Source organism: Podarcis pityusensis (assembly GCF_964106645.2).
Source record: "Podarcis pityusensis genome assembly, chromosome: 4".
Taxonomy (NCBI): Eukaryota; Metazoa; Chordata; class Lepidosauria; order Squamata; family Lacertidae; genus Podarcis; species Podarcis pityusensis.
The window spans coordinates 26,665,792-26,692,297 of NC_138027.1; the positions used below are offsets into that span (position 1 = coordinate 26,665,792).

A 26,506-nucleotide genomic window follows, 5' to 3' on the forward strand; every position below is an offset into this window, starting at 1 on the left:
CATGTCCCATCTCACATCCCTGTTATATACAGAGTTTCCTCAAAGACAGAAGTGGCATAGACAAACACAATCTGACTTTTTTTTTTTTTACTCAGTTCTCCCCTTCTAGACACTGTGCTCAACCCATTACCTCTACTCAGGGAAACACCATAGCTCAGTGGCAGAGCCTCTGCCACTGAAGGTCCCAGGTTCAATACCCAGGATCTCCAAGTAAGTTTGGGAGAGATTACTGCTTTAAATCCTGAAGAGCTGCTGTCAGTCAGTGTAGACAGTATGGAGCTGCTTGGACCAGTGGTCTGACTCAATATAAGGCAGTGTGATGGCCTGGGATTCCGATTCGGAGGATGAAACAGAGGAATCCCAGCCTGCACAGGAGTCCCCGCCTCCAGGGCCGGCTGAACTGGGGCAAGGCCTAGATGCTGAAGAGCCTGCACCTGTGGCAGTGCATCAGGAGCTGGCCCCAGGTGAAGCCCTTCTGGCCCCAGAGGGGCTTGATGACTCAGTGGCCACAGGTGAGCCTCCTCCAGGGCCCAGTAACCCTTCGGCCTCTCCTGATCTGCAGAGGCTTAGGGCAGAGAGGCGAAGGGAACTGGTTGCCCCCAGGAGGAGTGCTCGCCTTAAGGCCAGAGGAGGCGGGGCTCCTGGGGACCGGGACCGCCCCTGGCCTTAGAAGAGGATAAAAGCCCAGTCAGCCCGGCCCCAGGTTGCGGGAGCAACGTCGTTGTTGGCTTCGGACCTTCCTGTGTTCCTGATCCCTGCTCGGCTTCCTGTTCCTGACTATCCGGTACTCCTGTTCCCTGCTCGGCCTTCTGTTCCAGCGTTCCTGTTCCCCGCCCGGCTCTCTGCATCGGACCTCACCCCTCTTCGTGTGGACTCTGCTACACTCACGGTACCTTACCCCCGGGACCAGCACAGTTTGCTCCCGCCACACCCGCACTCCCCCTTCGTAGGGGTGCGTTCGGGAAGAGCCAGAGGCCATGGCTGACCAGGCGGCTACACTGGTGGCTTTGGCCCAGGAGAACCAGGCCTTGACTCACACCGTGCAGCAGCTCAGTGACGCGGTTGTGGCACTTCAGCAACGCTTGGAAGCCCTACCGGCTCCTGGGGCCGACGCCCCGGCTCCTGGCAAGTACCCAGTGGCTTTGCCTGAGAAATTTGATGGAGCCCCGGCCAGCTTTCCCATGTTCCTGGCCCAGGCCAAGCTGTATATTCAGGGGCGAGCCCGGAACTTTCCTGACGACCGCACCAAGGTGCACTTTTTGATTAGTTTGTTAAAGGACCAGGCGGCCAAGTGGGCGTTGCCGCTACTCAGGCAAGACTCCCCCTTGCTGGCAGGCTATACGGGGTTTTGCAATCGTTTGGAGGCCGCGTTCGGCAACCCCCAGAAAGGGAGTCAAGCCAACCGGGCGATTCGGCGTTTGAAACAGGGCAAGTCCACGGTGGCCGCATATACCACGGAGTTTCGGCTGTTGGCACAGGACTTGACCTGGAATGATTCGGCACTGCGGGACCAGTATCTCGAAGGGCTTTCGGACGAGGTACTGGACCAGTTGGCCACAATGGAACGCCCCACCACGCTAGACACTCTCATTCAACGGAGTCTACAAATAGACGACCGGTTGGAGGATCGTCGTCAGGCCCGGGGTCGCCGACACTTCCAGTTCACGGCACCAGCTTTTTCCGGCAACCCCACGGTCACAACTGATTTAACGGAGGAGCCTATGCAGCTCGGGGCAGTGCGGCCACGCCTTTCCCCCGCAGAGAAGGCGCGGCGTCGGGAGGGAAATCTCTGTCTTTACTGTGGCGGAAGTGGACACTTCGCTCGGTCTTGCCCTGAGAAACGCCAGCCGCAGGGAAACCGCCAACCCCAGTAGCTGATGGCCCTAGCTACCGGGGGTCCCAAACCGCGCAGAATGGGCCTGCATCAATGGACTTGCAACATCTTATGGTTTCGGTACGTTTATACCCTCCAGGTGGGCCCTGGATCCTCACCCATGCTTTGGTAGATTCAGGGGCAACCCGCTCTTATATGGACGCTGCTTTTGCCGCCCATCATCAGGTGCCACTTCGGAACAAGCCAGTACCGGTCCAGGTGGAAGCGATTGACGGACGACTTCTGTGTTCAGGTGCCGTTACTCAGGAGACCCAGCCCCTGGTCCTGTGTTTCCAGCAGCACCGGGAGTTGCGAACTTTGGACATTGCCTCTATGCCCCGCTTCCCCCTGGTGCTTGGGATGGACTGGCTGGAAGCCCACAACGTTCAGATTCACTGGGTCAAACGGACCGTGCACTTCCCAGACCCATGTTCCCATGCTCAATCCGGGACGCTGGCGGCCGCGCCCTCAGAGGAGGCAGCACCCACGCTCCCAGCCGTGTATCAGGACTACCAGGACGTGTTCGAGGAACGGGGGGCAGACCAGCTGCCGCCGCATCGGCCTTTTGACTGCGGCATAGACCTCCAACCCGGAGCGCCTTTACCAGTGAGTCGCTTATATTCTCTAACAGAGCCAGAGCGCGAGGCTTTGCAGGACTTCTTGCGCAAGAACCTGGAGCGTGGGTTCATTAGGCCTTCCACCTCGCCTACCGCGGCACCAGTGCTTTTCGTTAAGAAGAAATGTGGGGAACTCCGCCCTTGCCATGATTACCGAGCCCTGAACAAAATTACCGTCCCAGACCGATACCCCTTGCCCCTTATCTCGGAGCTGCTGGAGCGGGTGCAAGGGGCACAGGTGTTCACCAAGCTGGACCTCCGGGGGGCCTACAACTTGATTCGGATCCGAGCCGGGGATGAGTGGAAGACAGCGTTTGGGACCCGGTACGGGCAGTTCGAATATTTGGTTATGCCTTTCGGGTTGTGCAACGCGCCTGCTGTGTTCCAACGCTACATCAACCACGTGTTTCAGGACTTGTTAGACAAGTACGTGGTGGTGTATTTGGATGACATACTGATTTACTCCCGTGACCCGGCTCGCCATGAGGGACATGTCCGGACCGTGCTGCAGCGCTTGCGTGAGCACCGTTTGTACGCAAAGCTCAGCAAGTGCGAGTTCCATCAGCGGACTGTGGACTTCCTTGGTCACCGGCTCTCTCCGGATGGGGTGCAAATGGACCCGGGGAAGGTGACAGCGGTTCAAGAATGGGCGGCACCCCGGAACCGCAAGGACCTACAACGTTTCCTGGGGTTCGCCAATTACTACCGGACCTTCATCGCTGATTATGCTCATCGCACCACCCCGTTGACCCGGCTACTGCGCCCAAAGACGCCGTTTTCCTGGGACAAGGAGGCAGAGGAGGCGTTTCAGGGGTTGAAGGCCTGTTTCCAGAGGGCACCAATCTTACAACATCCTGACCCCTCTCGACCCTTTGTGGTGGAGACCGACGCCTCCAGTACGGCTCTCGGTGCCGTCTTGTCTCAACAGATTGGTCCTGAAGCGCCACTCTTACCCTGTGCCTTCTATTCCCGCCAGCTCCTGCCAGCGGAGCGTAACTATACTGTGTGGGAGCGGGAACTACTGGCCATCAAGGTAGCCTTTGAGGTCTGGCGCCACCATCTTGAGGGGGCACGACATCCGGTGGAGGTGAGAACCGACCACCGGAACCTGGAGTACCTCCAGACCACCCGCAAGCTGAACCAAAGACAGATCCGGTGGGCGTTGTTCTTTTCCCGGTTCCAGTTTCGGATCCGCTACATCCCTAGCTCTCAGAATCTGAAGGCGGATGCCCTGTCCCGGAAACCTGAAGACAACGCAGACACGGTACAGCAAGCAGAACCCACCACGATCCTACCTCCGGCCGCATTCCTGGCCACCCAGGAGGCGCAGCCACTGCAGGTTCGGGTGCGGGAACAGCAGCGGGTCGACGCTTGGGCCCAGGAACGACTCCGGGAGCTGGCTGAAGGGTCCAGCCCACAGTATCCGGGGCTGGTCCTGCATCAGGGCCTCCTGCTGCACCACGGTCGTCTGTACATCCCGCCAGGGCCACTGCGGCTGGAGGTTCTCCAGATGGCCCATGATGCCCCAGCAGCGGGGCACTTTGGACGGTATCGGACCACCCATCTGGTCAGTCGTGAGTTTTGGTGGCCCCGCCTGAAGGCTGACGTGGCTCGCTACGTTGCTGGTTGTGATGTCTGCCGGCGCGCCAAGGGACCTACCGGGCGACCCCCCGGCCTACTTCAGCCATTGCCAGTTCCACCGCGCCCTTGGCACACAGTTTCGTTGGACTTTGTAGTGGACTTACCCTCGTCTCGTGGCTGTACCTGCCTTCTGGTTTTCTCCGACCATTTCACCAAGATGGTGCACTGCGCTCCCTGTCCATCTGTACCCACAGCCAAGGAAACTGCTCAGCTGTACCTTCAGCATGTCTTCCGCCTGCATGGACTACCTGAGCGCGTGGTGTCCGACCGGGGCGTTCAGTTCACATCCCGGTTCTGGCGAGCATTACACCAGACCCTCGGGACAGAGGTCTGCCTCTCGTCAGCCTACCACCCACAGACCGATGGCCAGACGGAACGGGCGAACGCGGTGCTGGAGCAGTACCTCCGGTGTTACTGCAGCTACCAGCAGGATGACTGGGTCGACCACCTGGCATTGGCGGAGTTCGCCTATAACAACGCGGTGAATGCGTCCACCCAGCAGACCCCGTTCCAGGCCAGTTATGGTTATCATCCACGGCTGTTTCCAGAGGTGCTGCCGGCATCCGCGGTCCCGGCGGTGACGGAGTGGCTTCAAGAGCTCCAGTCCCAGCAACAGCTTTTGGTGGAGCAACTGCACCAGGCCAAGGAAGCGTACAAAGCCCAGGCCGACCGCCACCGCCAGGTGGGGCCGGAACTTCGCGTCGGTGACCTGGTTTGGCTCTCCACTCGCCACCTCCACCCCTCTCGACCTTCGCGGAAGTTGGACGCCCGCTTCACCGGCCCGTTCCCTATCGTAGACCAAATCTCTCCTGTGGCATTCCGTCTCCGGTTACCCGCAACCCTGAAGGTTCACCCGGTCTTCCACAGGTCCCTTTTGAGTCCGGTGGCCCCACCCGACGAGTTTCACCCGAACCGTCCCCGACCGCAGCCAGTGTTGGTTCGGGGAGAGCCTGAGTACGAGGTGGAACGCATCCTGGACTCCCGATACCGCAGGGGAAAGCTGCAGTATCTCATTGACTGGAAGGGGTACGGACCGGAGGACCGTTCCTGGGAACCAGCGGCCAATGTCCACGCACCTGCCTGCCTCCGAGAGTTCCATGCGACGTACCCCGGCAAGCCGGGTCCGGACCCTCGGTTGAGGGGGGGGCCTGGGAGGGGGGATGGTGTGATGGCCTGGGATTCCGATTCGGAGGATGAAACAGAGGAATCCCAGCCTGCACAGGAGTCCCCGCCTCCAGGGCCGGCTGAACTGGGGCAAGGCCTAGATGCTGAAGAGCCTGCACCTGTGGCAGTGCATCAGGAGCTGGCCCCAGGTGAAGCCCTTCTGGCCCCAGAGGGGCTTGATGACTCAGTGGCCACAGGTGAGCCTCCTCCAGGGCCCAGTAACCCTTCGGCCTCTCCTGATCTGCAGAGGCTTAGGGCAGAGAGGCGAAGGGAACTGGTTGCCCCCAGGAGGAGTGCTCGCCTTAAGGCCAGAGGAGGCGGGGCTCCTGGGGACCGGGACCGCCCCTGGCCTTAGAAGAGGATAAAAGCCCAGTCAGCCCGGCCCCAGGTTGCGGGAGCAACGTCGTTGTTGGCTTCGGACCTTCCTGTGTTCCTGATCCCTGCTCGGCTTCCTGTTCCTGACTATCCGGTACTCCTGTTCCCTGCTCGGCCTTCTGTTCCAGCGTTCCTGTTCCCCGCCCGGCTCTCTGCATCGGACCTCACCCCTCTTCGTGTGGACTCTGCTACACTCACGGTACCTTACCCCCGGGACCAGCACAGGCAGCTTCCTATGTTCCTGTGAAACATATATGCCTGTCAGCTTCCTCTTCCTTCTTAGTCTCAGGGTTGCCCCTGTAGAACTCAGCAGGGAGGAAGATGGAGAAAACAATTCTGCCTCTGGCGCCACCTAGTGTTGGGCTCCCTGCCTTCTGCCCTATCAGCCCCAAGGAAGAGCAGCCACCACTTGGCTCCAGTGTGTCAACCACACAGAGACTATGTTTGTCTGGTGCATTTCAGTGTTTGGGAAAGTTCCGTATATAAATGGGGAAATGAGACAGGGAGCTTCCTCTGAAAACAAAGAGTTCTCCTGGACTTATCTGGCAGAGCCCCTGCAGAACTTTATGTGAGGGTAACTGCGACAAACCACTCTGTCAGTGTTTTCTTTTTTAAAGTCATGAAGCATTTATGGTAATAGTTTCACACAGTAGTTAAGCAGAGGATAAATTGCTCACACACTAACTGAAAGCAGTACAGAAAAGAACAGCTGGAAAAGTAAATACTGTGGACATCTGGCTGAGCCTTCCTGGGACTCAGGAACTAGAGCGCCTTGAAACATTCTTGATGAAACCCCAATTGCTTTTTGCTAAAATTGGAAACTTTTCCAGATGTAGCAGAAGCTGCTGCAGCAGCCAAATCTTTATCTTGCTATTCCTGCATTCCCTAGGATACAAAAAGATTTGCTGAAAATGCGAAAGTATTTGGCTAGCAGTTGTCATGTCTGCATAATTGCTGTTGCAAAGTGGGTTTATTGTGGCATGCCTTCTCACCGCCTGGGGTGGGGAACATGTGATTGCCCCCCGATGTTGTTGGAATACAGTTCCCATCATCGCTGACCCTTGGCTATGCTGGCTGGGGATGATGGAGGATGCAGTTCAACAACATCTAAACGACCACAGTTTCCCCACCTCTGGGCTACACTCTACAGCTGCTCGGCAAGAGACTAAGAAAGTGATATGCCTACTGTATGTAGATATCAAGCGAGGCACCCTGGAATAAATGCAAGCGAGAAAGGGAGAGCTGAAGGTGGCTTAAGAGACAGCCTGATAGCTGGAGTAGGCAAAACAAAGATATAATCTGTAGGTGTTTGTTGGAGCATCAAAGAAGAATACTAAATTGCTGCACTTGAATACAATTCATGGCCAAATTGCACTGCATAGTGAAAGGATTCCTCAGTCTCTGGATAAGAATTCTCACACAGTTTTTTCTTATCATTTTAGTATCAAGCTGGAGCCCTCTTCAGAGATCAGGGGCAAATGTATATGGGTTTAAAGCAGGGAGCGTTGGGGTCTTCAGCAGGGCTTTTTTTTTCAACCAGAACATGCCCAAAACTCAAACCCGGCACCTCTCAGATGGGCACCATTGCCACCGTAAGAGAAGAATGAGGGAGGTGTTCATGGTGAGTTGCGGCACTTCTTTTTCTAGAAAAAGAGCCCTGGTCCTCGGGGTCCCTGCATTCATCTTCAGAGCTTCCCACATTGGGAGGAAATATCTGAAGGGGGAATCTCTGTGTGTTTGGGTGAATGAACTTAAAATCATCTTTATGATTAGGAACTTTGCCTTCACAAGGAGGAGTAAGTGTGTCCAGCCAGTGTAGTGTAGTGGTTAAGAGCAGTAGTCTCGTAATCTGGGGAACCGGGTTCGCGTCTCCGCTCCTCCACATGCAGCTGCTGGGTGACCTTGGGCCAGTCACAATTCTTTGAAGTCTCTCAGCCCCACTCACCTCACAGAGTGTTTGTTGTGGGGGAGGAAGGGAAAGGAGAATGTTAGCCGCTTTGAGACTCCTTAAAGGGAGTGAAAGGCGGGATATCAAATCCAAACTCTTCTTCTTCTTCTTCTCAACGTCCGAACATAAATGAGACGTACATTCAACTAGCATTTAAATAATAATAATAATAGTGGGCATGCTGGTGGTGGTGTGATACGGATTAGGACCTTGGCAGGAGGTTAAAAAGGTTTAAACCCTCCCTTCCCCTCCATACACTTGATCCTGATTGAGCCCTCGAAATGTGCCATTTGCTTTAAAAAAAATCTTCCATTGGCATGAATGGAAGCTTTCCAATGCAAAGAGCGGAGGAAGGGTGTGTGTGATCCAGACTGAGACCCCAGCTTAGTGCAAAGGGTCAAAGCTGTCCTTACCCACTAGGGCTGCCATACGTCCAGCTTTTCCCAGACACTTCTGGGAATCAGGATGCAACCCTATTACCCACCCATCCAGATTGGGTCCCGTGGGTGTGCATAAATGTGTGTCTATGTATGAATAGTGTCTTGCCCAGCTTGTGCCTCAGGGCTCATCTACACCCCCATTTGCCCTGCCACTTCTCCCTGGGGAAATCCTCAGTCTAGCGCTGAATCGGAACAAACAGCGGCTGGGTTTTCCATGGATTGTCATTTGTTCCAATCTAGTGCTTGCTAAGCAGTGGGTTTTCCGGGGGGAAGTGGTGGGCGGCAGCAAAACTGCCCAGACCCATGCTTTCTAAGCACAAGACAAGCGGAACTGTAGACGAGCCCTTAGTTTGTCAAAAATACCAAACTTGAATGAAAAGCACTGAATGGGACATCTAAATAGGTGAGTGAATTCTGCTGAACCGAGGCTTAATTCTATGTCTGGGAGCCTTTCTTCCAGCAGGAGGGCTTTGGAATTCTGCACCAAGCAAAGACCTTCTTGCTTTCCCAGGCCTTTTAATCAAATCTGTTTTGTCCATGCTTATCGTTTTTACTCTTCTCTCTTTCGCTTTGTTGCCTTTACTATATTGGTTTGGAGTATTACATTATTTTTATTGTGTTCCTGATGTTTTTGTAAGCTGGACTGGGAATTTGAAGGGCAGGGTAGAAACCTCTATAAATAATAAGCGAAGATAGAGATAGATAGATGATGATGATAGATAGATAGATAGATAGATAGATAGATAGATGATAGACAGATAGAGCAGAGGGTTCACAGGAGACAGTATAAAGCAACATTGTGCAAGAGTTCCATGTGTGCGTTAGAGCACCGGCCTTCAACTGGTGGGTTGTGACCCACTGTCACAGCCTGATCCAAGGTGGGTTGCAACAGGAGTATCATCACCCTGCAAATTATGGAATTGTAGAGTTAGAAGGGATCCTGAAAATCATCTAGTCAGCCCTTGCAATGCAGGAATATGCAGTTGTCCCATATGGGGCTCAAACCTGCAACATTAGCATTATTAGCACCATACTGTAACCAAACAAGTTATCCAGCTGATCATAATATATGGCAGCAGATTAATAAAGGCATTCCCAAATGCATGTTTGGCTTAAAAGTGGGTCCTGAAAAGGTTGGAAATACCGGCGTTAGCAGTTTCTTGGAGCTTTGGGGCATGGAGGGAGTATAGTGGAGATGCATTGTGGTTAAAAGTTGGGAACCAGTTCAAATCTCACCTCCGCCATGAATTCAGCCATGAATTCACTTTGTTGTTTAGTCGTTTAGTCGTGTCTGACTCTTCGTAACCCCATGGACCAGAGCATGCCAGGCACTCCTGCCTTCCACTGCCTCCTGCAGTTTGGTCAAACTCATGCTGGTAGCTTTGAGAACACTGTCCAACCATCTCGTCCTCTGTCAAATCCCTTCTCCTTGTGCCCTCAATCTTTCCCAACAATGAATTCACTAGGTCATCTTAAATATGCTGTTATTTTCTCAGCCCCCATCCATATAAGGTTGTCATAAACCAGGGCTGAGACACCTGTGGTCCTCCATATGTTGCGTTCCAACTCGCATCAGTCCCAGCCAGCGTGGCCCATGGTCAGGGAGGATAGAAGCTGGAGTCCAATAACATATGGAATGCTGGATTTAAAGAACACAACCTCCCCCAACGAATATCCTGGGAACTGTAGTTTAAAGGTGCTGGAAATTGTAGCTCTGTGAGGGCAAACTGCAGTTACCAGGATAAGGAGGGAGCTATGTGCTTTAAATGTACATGATATGTACACAACCAATATGTGTCAAATGCTCTGAACAGGAGGGTGTACTTCCAGGTTTATGGGGTGGCTTTTCTGCAAGTCTGTAAAATGTATAAAAAGGCACAGCCTCCATAAAAGGAGCACAAGCACACACACACACACACACACACACACACACACACACACACAACCTGGCAAACAGTTACCTAGTAGCATTTGATGAATATTTTACAAAACAATTTATTCCTTTCCTATCTAAATTCATGAATTACTCATTGCATGGCACATCTTCTCCCCTCCAGGCAGACAGCAGTAGTTGCCACAAACTGTTTAAGAAATGAAAGCTGTTTCAAGATAAAGGTGGATTTCATTAATTAATTACTACTGTAATACTATACCTCAAGCAATAGCGGTGTAGGTGGAGGTACTCTAACCTGAGACTGTGCACAACATCAGGAGTGGGGTAAAGATCTCTTCTTATCTAGACTGCTTCTTCTTATTATTATTTGTGTATTTCCTTAGCAATTTAAGACATGGCTGTCAAATAACTGCAAAGACTTCTCAGCACTTCATATGACTGATAGGACTGAGTTTCTCGGTTTTGGAAAAATCAGAGTAGGCAGACACCAAATTGACTTTCCATCAGACTCTCATGTTCTAAGGATTCGTGGAACAATAGCGTGAGAGTGAATCATGCAGGAGCCAGTGTCAAGCAGAACGTCTGATACGGAGAGGGGAGACCTGGGTTCGAATCGCCTCTCAGATGTGAAGCTCTAGCCTTGATCTGCCTCACAAGCTTGTTGTGATTATGAAACCAGATGACTCCCTTTGCTGTGCCTTGGGCTTGTTAGGAGAACACGCAGGAGAAAAACGCCATTTTTGAAGGAAAGCTTCTGAATCAGACTGGCTGGCGTGTGTGCTTGTTACTGCACTAGCAGGAGCAATGAGAGTGAGGAAGAAGCTGTGATGAGGAGGAAAATGGGACCAATAGCATCAAATCTTTGGTACATGAGCATTTAAAGTGCAACCATAGTGCTTTAAATGTATGGTTTGAATGTGGCCTGAGTTCGAATCCCCGTTCAATCATGGGTAGCTCAGTTGGTTAGAGCATGGTGTTAATAATGCTAAGGTCACAGGTTCGATCTCCATATGGGATGGCTGCATATTCCTGCATTGGCTTGGATTAGATGATCCTCACGGTCACTTCCAGCTCCTCAATTCTATGCTGCTCATTTGCCAGCAACCTTTTCTTAGCCTAGTCCATCTCCAATGGTTCTTTTGAGGATAATATGGGAGCTCCTTGGAGGAATGGCACAATGCACATAAAATGAATAAAAGTGTTTGCCTTTTTTTATATATTTGCCCTGTCATCTTTAACAATACTACAAGCTCAAATGCTTCCAGAGGCCTATATTGGGGCCTCAGACTATGGTTTATAATAGGATGACCGTATCTATTAATCCAGATATGCTCAATTAAGAAACTTTATCTACACCAGAGCCTTCATACAAACAGTATCTGAGCACTGGGGCATCACTGCTGTGTTTCGTAGCAGGCAAAATTCTGTTTTATCCTTTCTCAGTTCCTGGGTTTGGCATAGTTGATTAAACACAGCTCTTGATATAAAAGGAAAGGGCTTTTTTAAAGGTTAAAAATAGAACAATTTGTACTTCTTTAACAGTTCTTTATGCTTTCTATTCCACCACACTTGATCGCACCCACAATTTCTTGCATTGTTGTGAAAGGCGACTGTGAGATTGCACAAAATCAGAAACTTTTCTGCTTGAATAGGCCTGTGTGCTTAATATATTAATACGTTTTTCATTGATAATCTCCTCAAGGTCTTAAGTGCTAGACAGTCAATAGTCTTCTCAAGGACTTAACTGCTGAAATTTTTATAGAGCTGAAATTAATAGGATATTTCTACTTAATACCATACCACAATTTTTACATGCGATAAATGGGCAAATGCATTTATCAGCCAATGTCCTAATTAAGAAAAATAGCTTGAGTAAGGAGCCATGTAATTATACAGGCGCCTCTTCATAATGTTAGTACCTTGTTTTCCAAAGGCGATAGATTAAGAAACTAAATTACTTACTGGAGAAACTGAATTGCTTTTTAACTAATAAATGCAAAAACACCCCGGCAAAAAAAACCCCTAAAATCTCAGCCCCCGCAAGCACCCTTAACTACCATCAGATTGAGCTAATAACTGGACTGATTTATTAATTCCTAATCTACATTTTAATATTAATATTATCATGAAAGCAATGAATCCAGGGGCCACAGTCCAGCACAGAGTTAGGCATGATTAAAGCCATTATTTTTAATGGGCTTATAACACATGGCAGCTCTGTGTTGGATTGAGGCCACTATGTTTTGAATGAATGAAATGAAATTATTCTCCCACAAAATGCATGGAATCTGAGGTTCTAAAGCTTGCATTGTAACATATTGCAGCTCCCCTGAATCTTGAATGCAGATTCTAGAAAAGTTGTTGTTTAGTCGTTTAGTCGTGTCCGACTCTTCGTGGCCCCATGGACCAGAGCACGCCAGGCACTCCTGCCTTCCACTGCCTCCCACAGTTTGGTCAAACTCATGCTGGTAGCTTCGAGAACACTATCCAACCATCTCGTCCTCTGTCGTCCCCTTCTCCTTGCGCCCTCCATCTTTATTTCATGATAAGGGTAGGTCTCTCGCCTTCCTTAAATCAAGTGTGGGGACTCCTCAACTTTGACAGTGGAACCATCCACCAGTCAAATTTAGCCTGCAGAGGTGGAAGAGGTTGAGCAGTGGGCTTGCTCAACCCTGTTTGCAGTGCATCCCAAACATTAGATGCTTGATTGCTACATTAGCCAGAAGGGAATTTAAAATCAGCCTAACCAAGCAGCTAAAGCATCCCAGCTTGGCTCTCGTTCAGCTAAAGCCTAAATGATAGCCAGCTCACCATCTGTCTATCTGATCCACTCATGCCACAGAAATTCCAGCAGCACTATAGCTGCTCTGTTTTGTTCTGGCTAGATAAATTGCATTAATATTCACAGGTTTTATTGACAGAGTGGAGCAGGTCTGTAAAGACATCCTACAGGTGGGGACAGATCTGTATCTCCTCTCCACATTCCCCACAGTGCAAAGCATCACCCAGCAGGACTGAAGTCTCCGTTGATGAGCTGATGAGCAGAGACTTTCAGTCCTGCTCTCTTTGGGGACCTGCTTCACCAGTGCATTCTCTGCAAGGAAACATGCTGGTGAAGAAGCACCAGCTTCTGATCAGGGGATGCATCAATTCTGCTTCCTGCAAAGGTGTGAGCTGGATCAAAACACTACCACCCCATCAGTTGAAGAGCAGGAGTTTAAATCCTGCTGCTTTGGCCATGTGCTAGTTCCTTCCAGGTGCTGTGTTGCACACAGCCAATGCAGAATGAACACATAGCACCCATCAACTGACATCACCTGCCCATCAATTTGGTGTCTGCTGATTGACAGGTAGGTCTTTCTTTTTGGGACCTTGCAGATCAAACTCACACCCTGGTGGGCCAAGATTAGCCCATAGGTCAGAGGTTCCACACCCCTGGTCCTATAGATATGAAGGGTTGTAGCTCAGTGATTCAGCAACAGGCTTTTGTGAAGAAGGACCCAGGTTCAATCTCCAAATAGAGCTAGGAAAGAACTGCATCTGAGCCACTGGAAAGCCACTGCTGGAGGGTGTAGGCTGGAGTGGGGAAACTTTTGCAGCCAGTGTGGGATGGGTCTTCCCCTCTCCCAACCCCCCATGAGTCATTTTGACAGGTGGTTGTGACCACGCACCCTGTAAATCACCAGAGGTCACCATTATATCATGTGAAGTGTTTCCCTTTGCCTGGGCAGTTTGAAATCAAATTTCATGGGCAAAAGCACAGGGGGTTGCAGGCAGCTCTCATCAGCTGTTTGTTGGTACCCTACTTTACGCATCATTACCTGCCCCACACCTGGACTCATAAATGGCATCAGGAGTAGGGCAGGTGCGTGTGGCATGGTGCAGTGGACTAATGGACTGACCAAATGAATGAATGGATGAATGAATGAAATGCTGGCCCAATTGGACCCCTGAAGTTTCCTGCCGCTGGTGTACGTAATACTAAATTAGACAGTCAATATACTAAGGCAGCATCCTATTTTCTTACAGATGAGGCAGGTAAGTGGCTAAGGGGCGCAGCGATCAACTCTGTTTTCAGGCCGAGGGAGCCGGTGTTTGTCCACAGACAGCTTTCTGGGTCATGTGGCCAGCATGACTAAACCACTTCTGACGCAATGGGACACCGTGATGGAAGCCAGAGTGCACAGAAACGCTATTTACCTTCTCACGGCAGCGGTACCTATTTATCTACTTGTGCTGGTATGCTTTCGCACTGCTAGGTTGGCAGGAGCTGGGACAGAGCAACAGGAGCTCACCCTGTCACACAGATTCGAACTGCTGACCTTGTGATCGGCAAGCCCAAGAGGCTTGGTGGTTTAGACCACAGCGCCACCTGTGTCCCTGTATGGTGTGTATGTGGTCACAGAAAGAGATGTGGAGCATCCCTGGAAAAAGCAGCTACCATTTGCTATCTTTATTCAAAGCTGGGCAGTAGCCCACACTGGTTCCACAGTGGCCTTTGTTAGTTCTGTAGACCAGCAGAGCATTAGCCTGAGCTGAGGCTTTCTGTCAGGGCGCTGCACAATAGGGATTGGAAGTGCTGAACGTGCAGCATCCCCTCAAATCTGAGCTGTGCCTCTACATGCCTTTAGGGGAAGCATGATTCTTTAATGATGTTCTTTAAAGGCAACAGCAGGAAAGGGTATTTGTTGGGGATATACAATTTCAACAAATGGCTTTCCTTTGCGATAAGCGTGTGGGCTCTGGTTGGGGAGGCGCTCCTTAAGGAGAAGATGTGGCGTCTATTATATCTTTTCATGGGCACATCTCTCCTATTAAAACCAGGATTGCACCATCAAAGTAGGCACCTTGCCATACGAAGCAGATGGCTGCTGATGTATAGCGTGTTGGAGAACCGACATATGCAGGAATTTGGGTCCCGTCCAGGAATGTCAAAATGACAGCCAAAGCAGTTTCTGTGCTTTGATTGCTCCCATACACTTTTGAAATTGGGTTACTTGGAGAGTTTCAGAACTGGCTCTTTTTTAGGGGGTGGGATGTGGCATTTCGGTGCACCTGCTTTGCTCCTTGCGCTATACCAGGGTGGGCTGCAATTTAACTCCTGCTCTGAGAGCCATCGTTTCTTGGGGAATGTTATCACAAGACTTGCAACGTTGCCCCTAGTTGTCACAAACTGGCTGGATGCAGAGGGGTGATGGGAGACATGAGCTGGGGAGCCCCCCTAGGGTTTTGGTGGTGGGACAACAATGAGTGGTCAGAGGGAGAAGAGGGAGAAGACTGGAAGGAGGAGGAGGCGTCGGAAGCTGAAGAGGCAACAGGGTTTAGTGAGCAGAAAGAGTCTGTGGCAGAGAACAGTGCTGACTTAGAGGCAGGAAAGGAGAAGGAGGCAGGAGGCAGAGATGAAGCAGGCTGGGACTTCCGGGGTGGCGCCATCGGCAATGGCGGACTCCCTCTGAACTGGAGGGACTAGCTCCGCGTGAAACGGGTCTTCTCCGCTCCGGCGAAGCGGGGACCCTTTTAAAAATCACAGGCGGATGAAGCCTGTGACCATGGGACTCGGCGGGCACCCTTAGCGCCCCCCCAACTCGCAAAGGAACCCACTAACGGGCTCCGAAGTGAAGAGGGGGAAGTGGCGCGGTGCTGTGAGTCAACTGCTATTTCCGTGGAGTGAAGCCGCATAGCTGTTGCCGGAGAGCGCTGCCTTTTTCCTGGGACAATTTGGACTCTAAAATAAGCACCCGTGAGTACTTAAACTTTGAACAACTGGACCTTAAATAAAGACTTGCGAGCAGAAAGGAATTGGATTTAAAAATTTATTTCAATTTGGTACTGAACGGGAAGGTCTAAACAGGAAGTCAGCCTTCCGTTCTTTTGTAGACAGAATAAAGCAAAGACAACGTAAACTAGAGCTCAGAAAATCGCCTTTAAAGGATTGGATTTCACCATTTAAAATTGTGGAACCCCCCTTCGACAGCAGGAGAAGAAGGGGGATCTTTTTCGGACTGTTTAAAGTGAGTTTAAAGTAAAGTAACTTTTCACCGTCCTGATCCTGGAGCGGGGTGTCAGGACTGACGTTTGAAGCTCATTGACCAGAGACAAATGTTTTTGACAGATAGCTAAAAGAAGAGAAACATAGTGATTCCACTGTTTCCCTTCGCATTTTAAAGGAACAAATATTGACAAAATATCTCAAAAAGGAAAACTTTGTTGCAAGAACAAATAGAAGTTTTCCCCCTAGAGGGAGACTGTGAAACTGTAACCAATTCCAGGGAGCCGGCAGCTGTTACAGATTACAATCGTGGGAATAGACATTTGACCTTGCAGGACAGTGTATTCAGAAGCTCTGTTGTGTGCTTTCTATAAAACAAATGCCCTACTGGAACAGTTACATGAGAAGATGAATTTGATGGCGACTTCGACTAGAAATTTTGAACAGGCAGTGGGAAATTTTGAACAGACAGTGGGAAAATATGTGGAGCCCACCCAGGAATTAAATCAGGAGTGTGTCCTGACAGAACAGGCCCAACAGGAATATGAGCTTTCGGACTTGACAAATGAACTTGGAAAAAGCCAGATTTGGAAAGAAAAAGTTTGGTTTGGCTTGGAGATGGGGGGCTGGATTGACCCCCCTATGCTGGGATGTTTGGACTTTTCAAATCTGGCAATGGGCCGTGAGAGGTTTGGGATTGTGGGGGCTCTTAATTTTGGAGGGTTTTTGAAACATGTTTTTAAATACCACATGGAATTTAGTGTTGAATATGGAAAAGGGGCTGATCTGTCAAGAAGGGTCAAAAATATTGCCAAGCTGGAGTTACCACGAGCAGGAGACATGGGAAAATACAGTTACAAATATGAAGAAGAGCTGCGGAAGGGACATGGAAGAGACTTGAGGGCCTCGGATATAAGGTTGCCAGGTTAATGCGCTAGATCGATGGGATAATAAGGACTGACAAAACCCGGGACCAGGAGGAAGGGATGCTGGATGAAGATTGGATCTGTTTGTATTTCTTTTTTTTTTACTATTAGGACTGTTTTATAAAATTGATGAATGTTAGATAAATGTTGGAATGAAATTACTCGGCTTTAGTAAAGATGTTTAAAGAATTATGAAAGAATATTATGGTTATGAGAAGTTGGTAACGATAAGATTTAAGCTTTAAGTTTCAAGGGTTTTTTTTATATATAGAAAGATAAGATTAAAACAGTTTAAGGTAATGTAATGACAGAATATTATGAAATATGGAAAGGATTTGCTGGGATAATTAATAACTAGGATACAAAGAAAGGGAGGAGGAGGCGGTCAAAGAAAGAAGGTAATGACAGTTGAGGATTTGAGAATAATGAATTTGTTTTTAAATGTTCTTAAATGTCTGTGGTGTATTTTTGTTTTTTTCGGGTTTTTTTCTTATTTTGAATTTGTATTCGTATTGTTGGAAGTGGTTTGTTTTTCCCCTTTTCTACTTTGGTAACCATTTTTATTTTGTATTTTCTTCTTTTTTTATTTTTATTTTGTAACATTTTGAAAATCTCAGTAAATATCTTATATAAAAAAAAGAGATGAAGCAGGCTACTGAAGAAACCAGGGAATCTCCCCTTCCTGCTGTGACTAGCTCCCCTCCCTCTTGGGCTCCCAGAACCAGAAGAGGTATGTAGAGAGCGAAACAATGAGAGACAAGACGACGGAACCTTGGGCTACCGGGAAAGGAACCTCAGGGAGTGGTGGGACTGCCCACCTCTCAACTGCCTCATTATGGCAAGACCTATTGAGGAGAGTTGCTGTGACCACTAGGCCTGAGCTGTTTTCATTTCTTGAATAAAGAGTTAACAGACTCCAGGTGTTTTATTGCTGATGTTCACTGACTCCTGCTCTTGACACTGGTGTAGCTGAGAATCTGTAGGACTCGCTCTGACTTTCTTGCCTTCTTTCCAGTAATATCCACTATCCAAGCTGCTGAAAGTACTGTACTGTTGATATCAGGATAAACAATTCCCCCACATTTTTATATGGGGGTGGATTTTCATAAGGGAGGGGTGACTGGCTGTATGGTGTGTATGCCCTATTTGCTGGTTTTACTTCTGCTCCTACAACCTGGAATCCATTAAAATGATGGGCTTAAGTTGCTTTTTGGAAAAGTACATTGTCTTGAATATCCTTAAAGTAGAATAGTTAGAAATAGGGTAGAAATATAAAAGATGAAGATGAAAATATATTCTCCTCCAGTAGTAGGAAAACATCTGTTGGTTGCACTGAGATTAATGTCATTGTCTTACTGTTAATAATAAATACTGGCTCATTTTATTAAGAGGTGGTGGGTTTAAGCTAGCTTGTCTGAATACAAGAACCTTTTGCTTAAATTTGATACAATTTGTTGCACACTCTTGCTTTAGAATAATAGCAATTTTGATGTCGGTATTTTACGTATTTTATTCCTGCGTTCCTCTTACAGTGGACTTAATTTTATAAAATCATGAAATAATCTTGAAAACATTGCACTCTTCTGAGAAATTCTTCAGAGGCCTCATCTGTATGCTTATCAGACCTCCAAGATGCTGCGCAGGTGTTTGCTTGAAAATGTACACCCGTTTGCAATAATCATAAAGTGTGAACTCTGACTTGAAGAAAGCAGTCACTGATATTAGCTGCCTGCGGAATAAAATGATCAGTCGGCTTTATCTCCCTCTCTGGGTCTGTGTTTCCAGAAAAAGATAGATTGGACTGGTACCATTTCTTACTACTCTTTTTGCAAACTATTTTCTGTCTCTGCTCCTCCTCTGTTACATCTCTAAATTCAACATAGCCATATGACATGATGAGGCTTCTTGATTGCTGGCTGATAAACTCAAAGGCTAAATATTGAGCATTGATTACAAAGGCACAGTCTAGTAACCTTAAAGGCTTTGTCCAAAGATGAATACTATTGTCCCAATCTAAAAACCTCTCTGCACTCCACCACACACATGGAACCCTTGCAAGCATTCCAGCCCATTCATTTCAGTGATGGGGATCAACTTTTGCAAGTAGACTAAACTTTCATTTAATAGCAGGGTGCGGTGTCTCCATTCACCTGACCTGCGGTCTGTTGTGTTACAGCTACTTCTCGGGAGGTTAGAGGCTGTTTCAAGCAGCATGTATTGCAAACCATATTGCCAGGAATTATGGGATACATATTTAATACTATGCTGCAGGCTGTGTTCATTTTTTCCCCCAACAGGGAAATGTAAACAATGGTGTTTTGCATGAAATATTTCCCCTTACAGTATTGGCATAGGATTTGTGTCTTTTAGTTTTAAGCTGTATCATGTTATTATTCTGAGCAACAGAAACTTAATTCAGTGTTATTATGACACCCCACTCTGCCCACTCACCCCCTGCCAGCCCCCATTTCATTTTGTATTGTTGTGGTCCTTGGAAAAGTCATTTATGGAACTGTTTCTTGACTGAGTTGTTACTGTCTACAATATAGGTTTCACCCTCAAGCAAATTTTGCCAGTTTGATTTGAAGCAGGACAAAATTTGGGAGACTAGGATTATGATGAACCTGCATGGTATAGTTGTTAGACTAGCTCCTAATTCAGATTGTGTAGAAAGCTATAGAGAACCATAGAATTGTAGAGTTGGGACAGGCTCTGAGGGTCATCCAGTCCAACCCCCTGCAATGTAGGAGTCTAATGTGGGGCTCGAACCCATGACTCTGAGATTAAGAATCTCGTGCTCTACCGATTGAGCTATCTTGGGATACCAGAGTTTAAATTCCAGCCATGAAGCTCACTGGGTGACTTTGGGCCAATCACTGGTGTTATGTATTGAAGTTCTCAATCTGGCCACCAGGGGGGAATTGTGTATATACCTAGTTTTCACTCAGGTCCACGTCAGTTAATTTAGGCGGGAAACCCTGGGCTGTTGTTGTTACAATGTTGACAGCCAGCTGCCTATAAAAGCAGGCCGGCTGAGCTGTTTGCTGTCCAGTTCAGTTCCAGCTTACTTATAAAGAACTACTTGGAGAAATCTCTGTGTCATCTGCTTTGTCAACCCACTACTTAATGACCGTCTCTCAGCCTTACCTACCCCCAGAGGATTGTTGTTGTTAGGATGAAATGGGGAGAGGAAATACCACGTAAGCCACACATTGAGTTCTTGGAGGAAACATGGCGTGTATATGTAATAACGAATAAAACAAATGTACAAACAATTTAGCCGCTATGTTCAGTTCCGCATTCTCCTCAGTGAGGAAAGGTTGCAGCACCTGGGACCTTTTCATTTAGGGAAAAGACAACTAAGAGGTGACATGACACAATATTATAGAATGGCATGGAGGAAAAACTTTTCTTGGTGCATTTTCTCCCTCTCATGACAATACATACATCTCCAATGAAGCTGAAATTTGGAAGATTTGGGGCAAGTAAAGGAAAGTAAATCTTCACAGTACATAGTTAGACGCTGGAACTCACTCCCACTGGAGGCAGTAAGGGCCAACAGCCTGTTGTTGTTGTTGTTTAGTTGTTTAGTCGTGTCCGACTCTTCGTGACCCCATGGACCAGAGCACGCCAGGTACTCCTGTCTTCCACTGCTTCCCACAGTTTGGTCAAACTCATGCTGGTAGCTTCAAGAACACTATCCAACCATCTCATCCTCTGTCGTCCTCTTCTCCTTGTGCCCTCCATCTTTCCCAACATCAGGGTCTTTTCCAGGGAGTCTTCTCTTCTCGTGAGGTGGCCAAAGTATTGGAGCCTCAGCTTCACGATCTGTCCTTCCAGTGAGCACTCAGGGCTGATTTCCTTCAGAATGGATAGGTTTGATCTTCTTGCAGTCCATGGGACTCTCAAGAGTCTCCTCCAGCACTATAATTCAAAAGCATCAATTCTTTGGCGATCAGCCTTCTTTATGGTCCAGCTTTCACTTCCATACATCACTACTGGGAAAACCATAGCTTTAACTATACAGACCTTTGTTGGCAAGGTGATGTCTCTGCTTTTTAAGATGCTGTCTGGGTTTGTCATTAGCCTAGTAAAGGTAAAGGTACCCCTGCCCGTACGGGCCAGTCGTGTCCGTCTCTAGGGTTGTGCGCCCATCTCACTTAAGAGGCCGGGGGCCAGCGCTGTCCGGAGACATTCCGGGTCACGTGGCCAGCGTGACGAAGCTTCTCTGGCGAGCCAGCATCAGCGCAGCACACGGAAACGCTGTTTACCTTCCCGCTATAAAGCGGTACCTATTTGTCTACTTGCACTCAAGAGTGCTTTCGAACTGCTAGGTGGGCAGGAGCTGGGACCGAAAGACGGGAGCTCACCCCGCCGCGGGGATTCGAACCGCCGACCATGCGATCGGCAAGTCCTAGGCGCTGAGGTTTTACCCACAGCGCCACCCGCGTCCCGTCATTAGCCTAGATGGCTTTAAAAGAGGATTAGATTACTTCATGGAGGAGAGAGCTATTTAAATCTACTAGCCACAGTGGCTTTACTCAGCTTCCATAGTCAAAGGCGTTGTTGCTTCTGAAATGCCAGCAGCTGGGAACACAGGAAGGGAGAGTCCTTTGTGCTCAGACCCTTCTTTCAGGTTTCCCACAGGCATCGGGTTGGACACTGCTGAGAACAGGATGCTGGACTGAGATGGGACATTGGCCTGATTCAACAGGCTCTTCCTTTGTTCTTTATGTTCTTCCCCACAATTTCAAAAACCTTCTTTGTCAGATACGGAATTGTTTTTAAAGTTTCCTCTCTTCTGAGAGTATTCTCCTTGACTCATGTTGTCTGTCTGCAGAACCAAAATGTATGTACTAACAAGATCAGTTTGCATATAATGGGCATTTCCTAGTACAATATTGCTTGGTACACAAGCAGGTCGTATTTGGGGCTGCCTTTCCGCCTTCCTACGATAATGCTACAATTAGTCACTACATCTGCTGTATTTCAAATGCTAACAGTATTTATTCAAAGCTGCATTTCATACTAAATAACTTTAAAGGCATTCTCCCCCGGTTGGTAATGAAAGAGCCTTCTCAGAAGAGATTATGTAACTTCCCCTGACACCTCATACTTCAAACAGAAGAATGACTTCCACGCTGGAAGCCAGCCAGATTTGTAAATTGAAGTGTTCTCTGTATAATAAATTTCACATAAGAGAATAACAGATAAGCACATGAATTTTCAATAAAAAAGACATTTGACGTATTCTACTGGGCAAATAATAATAAAACATTTTCTTCTTGAAGGCAACTTCTTCCCTAATTTGAATTTTAAGCTAAATTGGCCAGAGAGAGGGAGAGAGATTCCATAGGCAAGCTATCCAAATGAGCTTAGTAATCACAACACCATGAATAATAAATAGCATTAAGATTATGTGGATAGTTCATTTGAAATGAGATTTATTTACTTATTTTGTTAACAATGTATTTATACCACCCTTCATATAAATTCTAAGACTGTTTGCAGCAGTAAAATGTAACTTAAGAAAACAGTGCGTTGAAGCAAGATCAATTAAAAGCACTTCTAAATAAACAAATAAATAAATGTAGTGTTCTATGACACTTTTGTCACATCAGCAGAAGTGGGCGCAAATTTGCATAAGACAATGCATGGGCTATGCTAACTTCATTTAGAGTAAAATGAGGGGGGAAGGGAGATTTTGGAGAAGAATTAGTGGAACACCTCTGGGAACAAATCTAAATTAGAACTCGAGAAAATGTTTTAAAGATAGCACATTACTGGTACATGTGCCCAGCCAGGTTATATAGAATTAACACATCCAATCTTTGCTGGCAGTAATGCAGTTTACCTAGCTCTCTAGTACACATGTGGTGTGTAAAAGCACATTAATCTCACATCCTATATGCTGCAGTACTTGACTGGTGTTTTGTGTCAGGCTGGGTTGCGGAATGTGGCATGCATATTACATAGAGGCCCGCCATAGAATCTAAGCGGTGACTTGAGACTGCATGTCTTAATTACTGCTTGCTAATTTGTGATCTGTTCTTTGCAATTCTGCACCAAAACATCTTTGCTTACATAGAATAATAATCATTCCTGCTCATCGGCCTGTGGTTTTCCTGTTCTCTTTTGACTACAGCAGGTTGCTTTTCTTTTGAATTTTTAATGTTGCTTCATTATTTGAGAAAAGGCCCAATATGTTTGTAGGAATCCATTCTGATTTCGGAAGTGCTGCTTTCAGCTGGGACCCACACAGGTAAACAGCAAACTTTATGATGGTGTGTGTAGTTATAGCCAAGACACACACCTCTCTCACACACCTGCCTTGGCCGGAAATGTGTTTTCTTTCTTGCTCTAAAATGGATATATATTTATAATAAAATTTAAAGTTTGCAGAGCCAAACCAAGGCAATGTTTTCCTGCAACCAAATCCACATGTATGGATAGGGTGACTACTTCTTTAAAAGGCACAGGCATATAAATAGCACTGCATTGTGTTCTTTTTAATATGATGAGAGTAAGCACAATACAGTAGTTTTCCTGTGGAATTCTGTACAGTATATCACTTGCCTTATACCTCCCCCCCCCCTCGTTCTGTTGCGAGCACTGAAGCCACAAAACACTGTAATCTCTCAGTCTACTTAAGCATCCCAGTGCTGGCCTTTTTAGAAAATGTTTTAAAAGCACTGATTTCCATGCATATGCGAAGAGCACAGCAGGGATTATTTTCTGGGTTGGGAAATAGCTGAAGAGAATATACAGGGGTTGCAAAGCCTGATAATTTGTGATTAGATATGAGAATGAGATCAATATGGATGTGCTGATTGAAAGAGGTTGTACTGGGAAACGATAATAAAAAAAACAGTGCAAGGCTCTGTTCTGAGAGAATGGCAGTTTGCACTTGTTTCCTAGTAATATAGTAGGAAACTGAAATCACAGGCAGAGAAATGGATACGTTCCCCTTTCTTGCAGCAAACACAAGCCAGTTTGCTTCTCAATCAAAAGCACAGCTACTATTCTACTGAAAGAGGCCCTTCCTTAGGCAAGATGAGGATGCAGGAATGCTTGCACACTCTCAATGAAACTACAGCAGTCTTCCCTCAACCTGGTACCTTCCAGGTGTTTTGGATATAATAAAGCATCACAAATGCAGCATATTTTTAAAAAAATAAATAGCAAACCACCAATAAAACAATTGCAATCTATAAAACACTATTAACAAAGTAGCAACTAAAAAAAAAGCTAAACATCTCAATCACAGCAAAAGTCATATTATGTGATTAACAAATCAATAGGGCATGTATAATCTATAAAACAACATTACCAAAATAGCAACTAATAATAATAATAAAAAGCTGTCAAGTTCACACACTCTCTCTCCCCACAATTCATAATCTTTCACTCATTTCAGTTCATTGAAAGACACATGAATACATATAACGCCCATTGTTATGCAAACTCAGATGCTGTGCTGGCTGATGTCTTTGGGCAGTGGGCTCTCAGGCCCCCTTACCAGTGGTAAGGTTAAGTGCTTTCTTTCCTGGCACTACCGCTCTGATCAAAGTTGGAGCCTCTCCTCCTTCTCCCATGACTGCTTTTAAAAAAAGTAGATCTGTTCGCATCTCATCTATGTTAGTTCTCAGAAGACCAAGTAGAATAAAAATGAAGCCTTTAGTAGATAAGCCTTTTACCATTCCACTTTGTAAAAGGTAAAGGGACCCCTGACCGTTAGGTCCAATTGCGGATGACTCTGGGGTTGCGGCGCTCATCTCACTTCCGGGTCATGTGGCCAGCATAACTAAGCCGCTTTTGGTGAACCAGAGCAGCACACGGAAATGCCGTTTACCTTCCCGCCAGAGCGGTACCTATTTATCTACTTGCACTTTGACATGCATTCGAACTGCTAGGTGGGCGGAGCAGGGACCAAGCAACGGGAGCTCACCCCGTCACAGAGATTCGAACCACCGACCTTCTGATCAGCAAGCCCTAGGCTGTGTAGTTTAACCCACAGCGCCACCCACGTCCCATTCCATTTTGTACATAGCTGCATACACACCATACATTTGAAGTGCATTTGAAGCACGCACACACCCCTCAAGAATCCTGGGAACTGTAGTTTGCGCCTCACAGATCTATAATTCCCAGACCCTTAAACTCCTGTCTCCAGGATTCTTGGTGTATGTGTGCGTTTGTGCATGCTTTAAATGTATGGTACGTATGTAGCCTTCCCGCTGAGTTGATTGAAAACAATGCAGTACATCCACTCCAAAGCAAGTACAATTTAACTTCCTAATTACCCAAGTATTTCGGAGCAGCAAACTTTTTTAAATTTTTGGTGAAGGTTTGAAACTGCAAATACAGATCTAGCAATTTGTATCTATTTTTTATGAAGTTCTAATTAGTGTGGCTTTGGCTTCCCGCAGGTTCAAACGTTGGAAATGAGGAGCAAACCATTCCTAAGGCAGCTGAGCCTTCTAAGGAAACACTCAAGGGGGCCAGTAGGACTCCACCACAGGCATCAAACAACGCAGCAGCTGCCCGTAGGAGTTTACTTCCAGCGCCGAAGACTGCCGCAACACCTGCTGGTGAGCTTTTCAAGCATGCATATCGGAGTCCGTATAATGTACACATACATATACGTGCATGTTCCTAAAATGTCTGTTATGGCTTGGTCCTCCTTTTCCGGCACTTAGGATTCTTCCACCTGCAGGGCACCAGGCTCTGCTCTGAGATATGGGTGGTGACCAAATCCTTCTCATTTTGTAAACAGCTGCTGCATCCTTTCCTCCTGAATGCATGGTCCTTTTGGATGTATTAATTTCCCTGAAAATTCCCTGTGAAGCATTTGCACCAGTCTATCTTCTGGTCATTGGTCATTTTGCTTGTCGTTCACACCAGTCTACCTTCTGGCCATTTGGCATTTTGCTTTCCCTTGAGGTTATTATTATTGATTTAATACATTTGTATCCCACTTTTCCTCCAAGGAGCTCAAGGTGACGTACACAATTCTCCTCCTCCTTGTTTTATATTCACAACAACCCTGTGAGGTTGGTTAGGCTCAGAATGAGTGACTGGCATAAGGTGAACTTCACGGCTGAGTAGGGATTTGAACCCTGGTCTCCCAGGTCTTGAGGGACACGGGTGGCACTGTGGGTTAAACCACAGAGCCTAGAACTTGCCGATCAGAAGGTCGGCGGTTCAAATCCCCGCGACGGGGTGAGCTCCCGTTGCTCGGTCCCTGCTCCTGCCAACCTAGCAGTTCGAAAGCACGTCAAAGTGCAAGTAGATAAATAGGTACCACTCCGGCGAGAAGGTAAACGGCGTTTCCGTGCACTGCTCTGGTTCGCCAGAAGCGGCTTAGTCATGCTGGCCACATGACCCGGAAGCTGGACGCCGGCTCCCTCGGCCAATAAAGCGAGATGAGCACCCCAACCCCAGAGTTGGTCATGACTAGACCTAATGGTCAGGGGCCCCTTTACCTTTACCTTTTACTCCCAGGTCTTGGTCCGACACTCTAACCACACTAGCTCAGATATAAATAGGGCTAATATATGGCTTGCATCCACCATTCCTTTTAATAATGCAAACCAGCCATTTATCTTTATGTTTCCCTAATTTACTGATATTTAACAG

The 26,506-nt window shown here is 47.5% G+C and overlaps 1 protein-coding gene across 3 annotated transcripts in view; it reads left to right on the top strand.

Moving 5' to 3' along the window:
• MTUS2 (microtubule associated scaffold protein 2) overlaps window positions 1-26,506 on the top strand; it is a 307,230-nt gene that overhangs the window by 206,499 nt on the left and 74,225 nt on the right. For all 3 annotated transcript variants that reach the window (XM_081004039.1, XM_081004040.1, XM_081004038.1), the window contains one exon: window positions 25,297-25,458. In XM_081004039.1, coding sequence (XP_080860165.1) covers window positions 25,297-25,458 — 162 coding nt within the window. The remainder of the gene's footprint in view (window positions 1-25,296; window positions 25,459-26,506) is intronic.